Raw genomic sequence first — 12,279 nt, forward strand, 5'->3', positions numbered from 1 at the left:
ACCTGAGAACGCAGCTGCACTGAGCGAGTGCAATACACAAACAAGCAGCTATGGAAAAACAGGAGCAAGTGAAAATGGCCCTAGTCTTTTCCTTAGAAATGCTCTAGTTAGCCCTCCCCCTGAATTATCAACATCTTCTCCAGCAGCATTCACACGTGCTGTAATAGTGCCCATCTTCTTCAAAAAGAAAAGAAATGCCTTTCAGGCCTCCTGCGACCCTGCCCCATTTCTCTGTTCCTCTCCTGAGCGAGCCTCCTGGGGAGAGAGGTCTCTGTTTTCTGCCTCTGTTCTCTCACCTCCTATCCTCACCTTAAGCAGAAGCCCAACCCCTCTGCTCCCTGACACCACACCTGTGATTGTCACTAATGGCTCCCATGGTGCCAAATCCAAGGGGCTCTCCTCTGATTTCATCTTACTCAACATTTACACAGAATTTGATGGGGTTAAGGATGCTCCCCTTCTTGAAATGCCTTCCTTCATTAGTTACTCTTCAGTCTCCTGGCTGGACCATTTTTCCTGACTTCCACATAGCTGAATGCCCCAGAGTTCAATATTCAGACTCTTATTTCACTTATTTCCCTAAATGATCTCCAGCCCCTCAGTTTTAAATACCATCTGTAAAAACTGATGATTCCTGTTATATTATCTGTCATCTGCTTTCCAATAACTCAACATAGAGTGATTTAGATGGTTAAGTTAATTTTAATCTACCCCAAGGGATACTATGAAGCACTCCAATCAAGAATGGTTGGCCAAGGGCTTCCCTGGTGGCGCAGTGGTTGAGAGTCCACCTGCCGATGCAGGGGACACGGGTTCGTGCCCCGGTCTGGGAAGATCCCACATGCCACGGAGCGGCTGGGCCCGTGAGCCATGGCTGCTGAGCCTACACGTCCAGAGCCTGTGTCCCCAACGGGAGAGGCCACAACAGTGAGAGGCCCGCGTACCGCAAAAAAAAAAAAAAAAAGAATGGTTGGTCAGTTTGCATTTGAAAGGCCCTTGTCAGGGGCTTCAGTTATGGCTACCTAAATCTTCATTAGAGGACGTGTTAATTAGCATAAAGAATGCTACAAACACTTCGTCACTGGTGAAATGAGTGGCACTCAGGTTATGTGGCTTGGATAGAGATACTGTGAGGGTGCTTTTGGCCCCTGTGTGATTAGGGTTCAAGCACCATGGGCTCAGCAGTCCTACTGCACCCTTGGAGTGGTACATTCGCTGGGTCTAATTCAGTCCTGGTTGCCACCTGATCCAAAGGCTAGCTGAATCCTGATTCTAGAATATTGTCACGTTTACTTCACGTAAAGGTTACTTTACAATAACCTTTCACGGAAGGTACTTCATAGAGGGCCCAAAGGACAGAGAGCCAGGATTTCATCAACCTTACAACATTAACTGTTTTTATATCTGCTAATAAGTTTTGTACATGTGGTAGAATTTGGTAGAAATTTCTACTAAGTTTGGTAGAAACTTGCTTTCACTATAACATGACAAATATTATCAAAATTATAGAAGAAAGGCCTACGGCCCTCTGAAATCTTTTGAAATCTTGAGAGTCGTGAATGGCCCGATTGTTTCTGGTCAGTTCTCAACAACTCCCAAATTCACATCAACAGCCCCACACACTCCGAGCCATCAGACTCCCATATGCGTGTACTCACAGGTACTGCCCTGAGCCTCCACTCCAGGGAGCCCAGCTCTGCACCCGTTCTAGGCACCCCCCTCTCCACAGGCTGGCCAAGGAGCCAAGTGCCCACTCCTAGACCACACTTTGTGCTCCTGGGACCCTGGGGTTCCCTGAATAATCAGCCCTGAAGCCACATATGTCGGTATTTCCTCCCCTGCAGACCACGTGCAGGCCCCCAGCGCCCAGGGGTGGCCGGGGGGGTGGACTGGAGCACGGACATGCAGGCTGGGTGCCCACACACCCCTGGGATGCAGGATGTAACCGGTGGTGGGTAAAGAAAGAGGGCAGGTCCTGAGCTGGAGGCCAGAGGCCTGTCCTTCCTGTGCCACTGTGTCCTAGCACAGAACTCCACAAGTCCTACAACTCTAAATTCCAGCTGAAACTCCTACCTGGCCTTTCAGTTCTTGATAAGGTATATTTTTCAAGGTATGAGGATTGAACATATTTTATCTGAAATTTTTTAGCTTGACATATAACTTTAAATTTTTAGACAAATGGTGCACAGGCCTCCATTTAGACTCTTACCCAGGGCCCTGCAAATGTTAGGGGCGGGCCCATAAAAAAAAACCTGCCACGCAGACATCTGAAAAGCAGCTCAAACTCCTTTGATTTTTCAAACTCAAGAGCAAAACCTAGTGCTCTCCACACTCAAGCCAAATACCTCAGAGCAATCATCCTTCTCTCTTTTGCCCTCAAAACCCACATCCCATCCACCAACAAATCCTGTCAGCTCCCTATTTAAGATATATTCAGAATCAGATCTCTTTCAACACCTCCACTGCTAGACCACCCTAACCCAGGGCACGACCATCTTAAACCTCAACCATTACAGTTACTGATCTTTTAAAAACAAATCCTCTCACCCCTGGAGTATAAGCTGCTGGTGCCTCTCCCTTCATATGTGCAGAAACCCATTCTCCCTTTCTTCCAAAATCGTAGACTACGTGGCTGAGCCATGACCATCTAGAAATAACCACCTCCCCCAACTTCCTGTGCAGCTGAGTTAAGGCTTTGGTTATCTCTGGTCCATGGTTTAAAAGAAGTGGGACTTCCTTAACCAACACTGGGATTTGCCCTTTGTCCCTTGTCACTGTCCCTTCCTCCATCCTGCTGCCTGTAATGCACATGTGGTCTTGGACATGAGTTCAGGGGCCACATGTAAGGATGCCTTGCACTGTATCCCTGTGTGACAGAGAGAGAGAAACTGTCTTGTTTAAGCCACTTCCTTTTTTCATTTTACTGCTAAAGCAAATCCTAAATAACGCAACCCTCGTGCTCAAAACCTTCCAAGGCTGTCCATCACGCCAAGAATAAAACTCGAGCCCTTCACGGTGGCCTCCAAGGTTGTACCTGGTCTTGCCCAGATCCAACTGCCTGGCCTCAATTCCTCCGACTGCCGGTCTCATTCTCTCCCTCCAAACCACTCGGGCCTTCCCCCTCCCCACTCTTCCTCCTCCCCTCCCCCTCCCCCCTCCTCCATGTGCTACCTGTGTTCTTGTCTCAGACCCTTGCACCTGCTGTCTCCCTTGTTTAGAACACTCTTCACCTGGGCGTTTGCATGCTTCCCCCAGCTCTCTGCTCAGCACATGTCCTCACAGAGACCTTCCCTGACCTCCCAACTGACTGCTTTTATTTCTTTGTTTAGGGCTGGCCTCCCTCCTCCCAGCAGCAGCTCCACAGGAGCAGGGCGTCAGTCTGTCTCATTCATAGATGCAGAGGGGAGCACAGCACATAGTGGGCCCCGGGCGCTCAGGTAGTGTGGGAGAAAGGAAGGAAAACTATAAAACTTAAGAAATCAGACTTTTGTTTACCTGAGGAAAATTAAGTGCTGATCTGGTAAAAAGTGTTATTGGATTTATACGTGTAAAATGAATATTTAATTGAAAGATTTGAGAGCTGAACTCTTTCTTCAGTTCCTTACAGAAGTAACTCCTTAATTCTTCTGTCCCATGGGCCAACAACATAGCTGACAGCTGTAAACTGAAATTTAGTATGTTTTCACCTTGTGCCCGCTGGACGCCCTGTGCTGCTTTCCTGCCGTCAGTAACCCTGAGGTGCAATGATGCACCAGATCACAGTGGGCCGTCCCGAAGGGACAGTCACAGTTACGGAGACCAGCAGGGCTGTCTGTTACATGCATTTTATCATTTTTATAATGTAAATATCTTGAAGGCAGCAGCTGTGTGGGAGCTAAAAAGTCGTGTACAGTATCTAGTAATTCAGGAAGAATGGCACCTGTCCCACAGTGCTGATGGTTTCATAATTCATCCATATCTCATTTTATCCATCCAGTCAACCTTTGTGTGAAGTGGGAACAAGGGAAAAGCATTGGGTTCAACACACAAAAGAACTGCTTCTGTGATTACCCTCACAGCCACTTCCTTTTAGGCTCTACACGAAGCACCTTTCTGCCAATCTCTTGGTCAAGTCTGGTGGCAATTACCTACAGCCTCCTCGGGGGACAGGCTGATGCTGTCTGTGTACAGGTACTCCAGGAAGGCTCGGTAAACAGGATATGAAAATTCACTCATTTCTACAATATCATCCTCACTGTCTTCCAACGAAGAGCGAAAGTGCTCACACCTGAAGGAAGAAAGAAGCATATCAGGTCCTGGCTTCTGCGCAAGAGGCCATGACCTTCCTGAGGAGTGTGTGCTCGTGGCGGTTAAAGAGGAAACAACTAACACGGAGAAAGGAAAAACACAGCACCACGCAACTTCGTGTCCTTGCCTGGGCCCCTCGCTTCCCCTGCCGGCCGGAAGTCCGCAGTCGTTTATTCGACGAGGCTACAAATGCTAACCTGCTGCGGGGCGGCTGCCTCTGCGGCCACGAACTCCCAGGGGCCCTCCCACACCACGTCCGCGGAGCAGCACTTATAGAAATCAGGTAGGTTTATTTTCATAAACTCTGAGTAATGTTGTTTCTTCTCCTCGTGTTATGAGTTGAATTGTATCCCCAAAATTCATAGGCTGGAGTCCTAACCGCACTATAACCGTATTTGGAGAAAGGACCTTTACAGAGGTAATTGAGTTAAAAGGAGGTCATTAGGGTGGACCCTAATCCAATCTGACTGGTATCCTTACAAAAGGGGGGATTTGGACACAGGGAGAATGCCGTGTGAAGACTGGAGTTATGTTGCCACAAGCCAAGGGCTGCCAAAGACTACCAGCAAACCACCAGAAGCTGGGACAGAGGCATGCAACAGATTCTTCTTCAGAGCTCTCAGAAAGAACTCATTCTATGAACAACCCTGATCTTGAATTTCTAGCCTCCAGAACCACGAATACATATAGCTGATTCACTTTGTTGTACAGCAGAAACTAACACACCATTGTAAAGCAATTATACTCCAATAAAGATATATATTAAAAAAAAGAAAACAGAGAATACAGAAGAAATGCCACGTATAATGTGTTTACCCCACTGCACGGCACACTCATAAGAGCAAAAAGAGCCTTACCTTTTTTCAGAATCACAGACGTGCCTAACATAGTTCCTTGGAACTAGAAAATAACAAACATATTTATTTCAATTCTTGGAATAAATGATTCCTTACCTAATTTTGAGAAGGACTTTATGCGCATAAATGTACTTTCCATCCACCAGAAATCTCAGGTCTGCGGTGCTGGGATTGTCAAATTCTCTCTTCAGGGACTCAGCCACGGTGAGGTGGCCGTCAGGTTCTGGGGGGCGGGGGGCGACACCAGCGCTTTCTAAGGAGGATGCAGGCCCAGCACGGCTCTGCTGACACGAAAACACCAGTTCCCCAAATAACTGCCCCACTGAGCTATGCGCTGTTTTCCTAAATACAGATTCCCGCTGCTGCAATCATTAAGGATAAGAACCTCAGACACATCTGCTTATAAATCTGGCAAAACAACTACAGTCCCAAACCACCACACTAAATAAAATTTCTGAAAGTCTGAGTAAATATACCAGCTAAAAATAAAAGCTATAGTTTCCCAATCCCATCAGAAAGCAATCCAAAGGACTTTTAATTTAGTATGAGATACTGATTTCTAATACTTTTGAGAAAAATGAATCGATCCAATGAGTTCCCTTTCACAGGAGCTCATTAGAGGGAAATAAATTGCCTGATACTGCACTGAACAAAGTCCTCACTATCAAAAAATGAAAACACCAGAAGTTCTCATTCTAGCTTTCAGGCCACCACCCCGATGGACAGCTCACCCACGGACAGGAGGCGCCAGGTGACGGCGGGCGTGGCGAAGCAGGCGAACACGTCGTCGGTGGAGGAGAAGTGGGTGAGGTGAGGCAGGGTCACCGACTGGCCTCGGCACTGGCCCCACATGTACACGTGCCCTCCCTGCGTCTTGGCTGCAGACGTGTGGGTAGAGTGGCAGGCCGCAATCTCTGTAATTCTAGGTCCACGAACACACACCAAGTAAACATGGTAAACAGGAGAAGAAACAAGGTGACTTTTTCTTCCCTTAGGTCTGAGTAAAAACAAAAACAAGACTTAAGACACCTAAGCGTCTCAACTGTCAGGCACCCAACAGTTATTTATATGTAAGCTATGCCTCAGTGGCACTTATGGAAGGTCTGCTTGTTACCACTTCTAGCCAGTAGGCCCAGAAAAATATGTACCATCCTGTTCTGAAATTCAAGTATTAATACAATCCAAGAGAGCAGAGACCAAAAACAAAGACGAAAAAAAAAAGTGATTTAATTGTTTTCTTAAAACATTACTTACTAAAGCAGATCAGAAAGATTTGGGCCATCTCAACCCAGCGTCAATAAATATTTTCATCAAAACTTTACCAATTTTAGGGTTAAATGAAGCCTGCTGTGGGTCACCCCAACTCACACTGCAAACAGTAAGTGCAGTGGTTCTGACTCACCGGACTATATCATCCGGAACCCAAGAGAGCAGTTTTCTGGGATCAACCACATGTTAGACCCTATTTCAGTAAGTTCACGATTGATAGGCAGGTAGTTCTCAGAACACTTCCTAGTGGAAACCACTGTTTTGTTGAGTTGAAAATAATTATTTTCTCTCAGACTAAGCCACCATACAGAATTAAAGAAAATAAACTATTTCCCCAAGTGAAGTACCATCTTGATTCTGTCTCGGGCAATGGTACCAGCATCCTCACTGACTTAGGCTCAGAACTTCAGGGTCATCTTTTACTTCTCCCTCCTCATGTATCTCTTTCTTCAGAACATCTGCTTGACGAATAACAGCAATTCTTTCTTTGTAGCGCCTCCCATTTGCCACACCCTCATCAAGCACCCATACCCGGACCAACACAACTCTTCGGTCTCCCTGCCTCCGACCTAAATCGCACAATGCTGGCAGGTTAATGATCCTCTTGAAACACCATTCTCATCACTACATTCAAACCTTCGTTGACTTCCCATAAGACAAAAATCCAGACACATGACCTTAAGGCATTCCCTAATTTGCCTTCCATCTATGTCCAGCGTTCTCTCAAATCACCTTTGCCCACACACTCTCTGTTCCAATCAACAGATGTACTCACTGCCCCTCAATGTCATTATGCACAAAGTCCTTGGTCAGGAATGTTCTTTCACACTTTGGGAGACCACTTACAATGACAGCCTCTTTTCCCTGATAACGTTCCATGAAAAATGTAACTGATTGGAACACAATTGTGTCCTTCTATGCTAAACTACTCAACATCAGGAAATCAAAATAACTTCATTCCCACATTCACTTCTGAAATGTTTACCATTAGCCTCCGGGAGAGGGGAACAGCCTTTGCCATTCATTAGAGGAGGTGGGACACTGCTTCCACAGCACAGGGGTTAAGGACACAGAAAAGCTGGGAAAGCTGGCCCTCCCTGAGATTGGCCTTGGGGCATTTACCTGGAGCAGCCAGTGCCATGCGGGAAGTCAGGGGTAGGGCTGAGGCCTGGCTGACTGCAGCAGCTGCTAGAGCAACCGAGAATGGAGAAGGTTTAGAGGGAAGCTTCAGGTCTCAGCTTGGGACTCGACCATCAGCCAAGGCGCCCTGCCTTTGCCTGAGGTCATCTGTCCTTACATCTGATTCACACCAAGAAGCAAATGTGGAAGTTCAGATTTTCCAGTCATACATGCAACAGACAATGACTATAAACTGAGCTAACCTTTACTGTCAGGATGTCTGGCATATTTCACACTTTATTTTGTAGCCATTCTTAATGGAAAAAATTACTATACGTTCATAATAAATAGGTTTGGTGTCACCTCAACGGAATGATCTGCAACAATGGCACAGCTTAATGTCTGAGAAGCACTAGACATGAAACAGCAGAGAGTGAGACAGAATGCAAAACAGAAAACGAGGAAAGAAAAAAGGTAATTTGTGAGGGAGGAGAATAATGGAGAAGAAATCATGATTATAAGAAGACCAGAGCACTGTTTCCCAATCCTGGTTCTGTACGAGGCCAACACATAATAATGACCTCAAGAAGTCACAAAATACACAAAAATTCAAGGCAAAGTTAGTTTTAGATCAATCTAACTTAAGCTGTGTTTTTAGGGAACTTTAAAGACATGCTGGTAAATCAAAGTACTGAAAATTCAGAAAGACTGGGAATGACTGGGTTAGAGAAGAGAATCATTTTAATTATTAAAATCACTTCTATGTGAACATAAACAGTGTTAGCATTCCTCACCATAAATAGACTTAATCAGGTTTTTCTTGGGTTGCTGTTTGAGCAAATAATTCCACGTAGACAAATTTCCCCTTTCTGCTTCTGTGAACACGTAACCAAGACCTGACGACCCACCCCGCCCCAAGTTCAATGCTGTTCGTTCTGATTAGCCAAGCCTCCCCGTGATGGGCCCCAAGAGTCAGGAGTTCCCGAGAGATAAGTCATAACATATCTGCAAAGTTTCAGTCACTGAAAAGGGCGGGTAGGTGCCGAACAAGTCCCAGCAAACCCATAGGTTCCTCCCTTGCAATATTTGTGCGATGGGGAGCCTGCAAGCTCAGCAACCACCACCTGAAATTCAAGCACGGAAAACTGAGAAAAGCGGGAGCATCTCATTCAAAACACGCACCCCTGACATCCGTAGCCAAAATCGTGTTTACGTGGACAAGACCAAGTGTGCAAGTATTTAGCTATTTCTACTTTTTTTTACATATATAATTCAAAGAAATGTTTTGAGTTATGAAGTTTTTGAAAAAGACAGAAAGCAATAGATAACTCTCCAGTACCACATGCCCTGACACTCACATAACTTCCGGGCCCTGCTTCTCTGCCTCTTTTGCTCTTTCCCACTGAGCCGCCCTACAGTCTGTCTGTCCCAGTGTGACCACAGTCAGAAGACCTGGCACTCACTCTGGGGCTGTCAGGACCAGCGGCGCAAGGTGGAGCGCGTCGCTGGTGGGCAGACGGCAGCGGACTCTGTGAGTCCAGATAGAGGAGTTCAGTTTATTTTAAATGTGGCAGCACGAGAAAAATGGTAAAGCGCCATACAGACAGTCCGTTTTTATACCCATGTTACCTCTGATCCTTTAACACTTCTTCGCTATTTTGTCTAAATACCAAAAGTCCCCACTGAGTGGATTTGCTAGCTGGAGGCATTTTTGTGATTATTCAAAGCCTCAAGACTGTCTCTTCTCTTTTTACTGAGCGGCTCTGAACCACCTTTAAGAGAAATGAAAGTAACATGGCTGCTTGCATCTCCTGTGTGCCTGCCAGCTCGTGACCTTCATTACCTTTCCTCTTCCCCAATTCTTAAGGAGTCTAGGGTCTTACTGTAAGATATGGGGGGAAAAAAGGTTCTTTAACCAATTTAACATAGGTTAAATAAAAGCAGCCAGGTTCACAATACTCAAATGAAAATCAAGGGAGCTGAAAATGACCATTTGGTTCTTCATTTTCATTGCTAATATTCCAGTAGAAACATATAAAAGAACTGCTACAAATGCAAAATAATTTATCCATATATTTACTTAAAATCAGATATAGCAAAAATTAATATGTAAAATAAAAATGAAAACAGCAATATTAATTTCCACAATGATTTCAACCCTGGCCTAATAGAACAGATAATAAAATGTTCTTGTTCTGTGCTCCTGTGTCAAGCAATGAAGAGTGAAAAGGCAGTGATATAGCCATGTTTGAGAAATTTCAAGAGACCTTCAAAAATAGTAGGATAATCTGGGGGAAAACTCTGGATATGCTACTCACTTAATACAACCTTGCAAACAAGTGCACACAACTCAGTTTTAATTTTTTAACCATTTTGCTCTGCTTCACAGTGATAGCCTGGGAGTTGAAGTAATGAAACAGCCCTATTCTTTTCAACTGGCAAATTTTATAAGTAGCGGCCCCCATCTGAGATACTTTCATCTTCCTAAACCATAGAAGATAGACCTCCAACGTTATCAACTTCTTCTTAAGAACGTGAAATAGAAAACAATGAGAATGCGGGGGAAAAGGTATTTTTTGAGCGAGAAGAATAATGCGGAAAAGCTGTTGGAGGTTTAGTCATTGTCGTTTGTGTAAAGTAGCTATTGGAGGTATAGATGTAATACGGGTATGTGGAAACAAAATATTTAACATCAATCAACTTGCCCCAAAATTCTAAAGCCAATTTTAAAAAGGAATGAATGGTCTTGTTCAAGAATATTCTAATACTAGCAGTCAATTGCCCATAATTCTATACAATGCCTAAGTTTAGTTTAATCACGAAAGAACACTGAACTTATTTTGAAAATGCACATATTACCTGTCCTTTTCCACAACAACAGGAGTAGGGTAGGACTGGTTACTTTTATTGCCAGTGCCCAACTGGCCATAAGAATTTGCGCCCCAAGCATACACTTGACCTTCATCTGTTAATACTAACGTGTGTGCATAGCCACAGGCAACCTGGAAAGAGAAAAACCAAATCCACTCAGGCCTGAAAACAGAAAGAAACATGTTTCACAAGATAGGTTAAGATTCAAAAAATGAAAAAAAAAAAAAGGGAAGAGGCAGTCTGCCAGAGAGGCAGGCATTAGGTTAACCAACATCCCTCCAGATCTAGCTTAGGCCCCGTGTGTGGTGAAAACTGCAGTGAGATCAACATGAGTCCTTCAGTGACAAAGAGTCCAGTTTATTCACCTTTAATACGGCATTCATTACGCTCACAGAGATCAAGGGGTGTGAAGTGAATAAGAAATAGACACTTCTATTTTTTAAGAATTATTTTCTCCTTTTATTATAAAAGTAAAAGATGTTCAATGTGAAAAAAATATAGGAAAGTATAATTATGAAAGTCATCTCAAGATCAGGATTTTTTTTCTATTTATATATAAATATAGAGATATGCACTGATAGCTTTTTAAAAAAGTGATCATATCTGTATAAGTAGTCCTATATCTTTCTTTTTACTTAACATTGCATATAGCATTATTTCCCTACCATTAAAAATCCTTTGTAAGCATCATCTCTGTTAATATAAATTTAGTCTTGATATTAATTTATTTAACCATTAACTTACTGTTTGGTTAGGTAAATTGTGCTGCTATTATTTGTTATCAATTTTTTTCTTTTTTTTTTTTGCTATATCTTTACTACACCTTCTGCAAGTCACTTTCTCTTTGGTTCCTTAGGATAATGCCCTAAATTTAAGTAGAATTACAGACCAAAGGGTGTGAATATTTTTAAGGCTCTTGATACATACTGCCAAAGTTTCCTTGGAAAAGATGATAAAAATTTACATCCCAACAGCTATGTATGAGAGTGCACTGGAAATACAAATTTTCTGATAAACATCTACAACTAAATTCAGGAAAAGAGCTTTAACCTTTACTTCAGTCAAGATAGCCAAGCAGCTTACCTTTTCATCCTGCTAAGACAACTGAGTTTTTAAGTACATTGGTATCCTTGCCCCTGTAGCCTTAAAAACAGGCAGCATGTGAAGCAACAGTGGACATACCCGCTGGACACGAATGCCTTGCAAAGCTGCTACCCTACAGGGGGTTGGCTGGTTGCCGCTGCTGCCGAGTCCCAGCTGCCCGTTTCCATTGTAACCCCAGACATAGACCTGAGAGAAGATGAGAGACTCAATGCCCACGAAAGATGAACAGAAGCATTCCATGTCAGTATGACACTGAGAAGGTAGACAGGCTTTTTTAAGCGACACAGAAAATAACTTTCTTACCTCCCCAGTGTTCACCACTGCCATCGAGCACATCTGTCCACAGGCTATGTTCACAACTACTTTATTCTGTAAGCAGCCAGTGACTCTTCGAGGGATCGGCTGATTAGCTGTTGATCCAGACCCTACCTGCCCGGAGTTATTATAACCCCAGGCAAATACCTATTTGAAAGAAGAGATCAATAAATGAAACACACTAATATATAAAGTGTCTCAATTGGCACTTACGGTGCCTCATCTTTGCCCTCAAAGTGCTTGATAACCATAAATGCTCACAACACAGGCAGGGAAGTTTCCATAGAATGCATTCTTACAAAATGTATTACTTTATTTTTTTTTTTAAGATTTTTTTGATGTGGACCATTTTTAAAGTCTTCATTGAATTTGTTACAATACTGCTTTTGTTTTATGTTTTGGTTTTTTGGCCACGAGGCACGTGGGATCTTAGCTCCCTGACCAGGGATCAAACCCG

General features: G+C 43.9%; 1 protein-coding gene across 5 annotated transcripts in view; it reads right to left on the minus strand.

The window, feature by feature from the left end:
- RCBTB2 (RCC1 and BTB domain containing protein 2) overlaps positions 1-12,279 on the minus strand; it is a 37,290-nt gene that overhangs the window by 5,079 nt on the left and 19,932 nt on the right. For 4 of the 5 annotated variants that reach the window (XM_082675887.1, XM_082675885.1, XM_082675886.1 and 1 more), the window contains 6 exons: positions 11,811-11,969; positions 11,586-11,693; positions 10,392-10,534; positions 5,876-6,141; positions 5,241-5,367; positions 4,128-4,267 (listed from right to left, as the gene is read on the minus strand). In XM_082675887.1, coding sequence (XP_082532013.1) covers positions 4,128-4,267; positions 5,241-5,367; positions 5,876-6,141; positions 10,392-10,534; positions 11,586-11,693; positions 11,811-11,969 — 943 coding nt within the window. The remainder of the gene's footprint in view (positions 1-4,127; positions 4,268-5,240; positions 5,368-5,875; positions 6,142-10,391; positions 10,535-11,585; positions 11,694-11,810; positions 11,970-12,279) is intronic. The other variant, XM_082675889.1, reaches the window with a different exon arrangement.

This window comes from Grampus griseus (assembly GCF_964374135.1).
Source record: "Grampus griseus genome assembly, chromosome: 18".
Taxonomy (NCBI): Eukaryota; Metazoa; Chordata; class Mammalia; order Artiodactyla; family Delphinidae; genus Grampus; species Grampus griseus.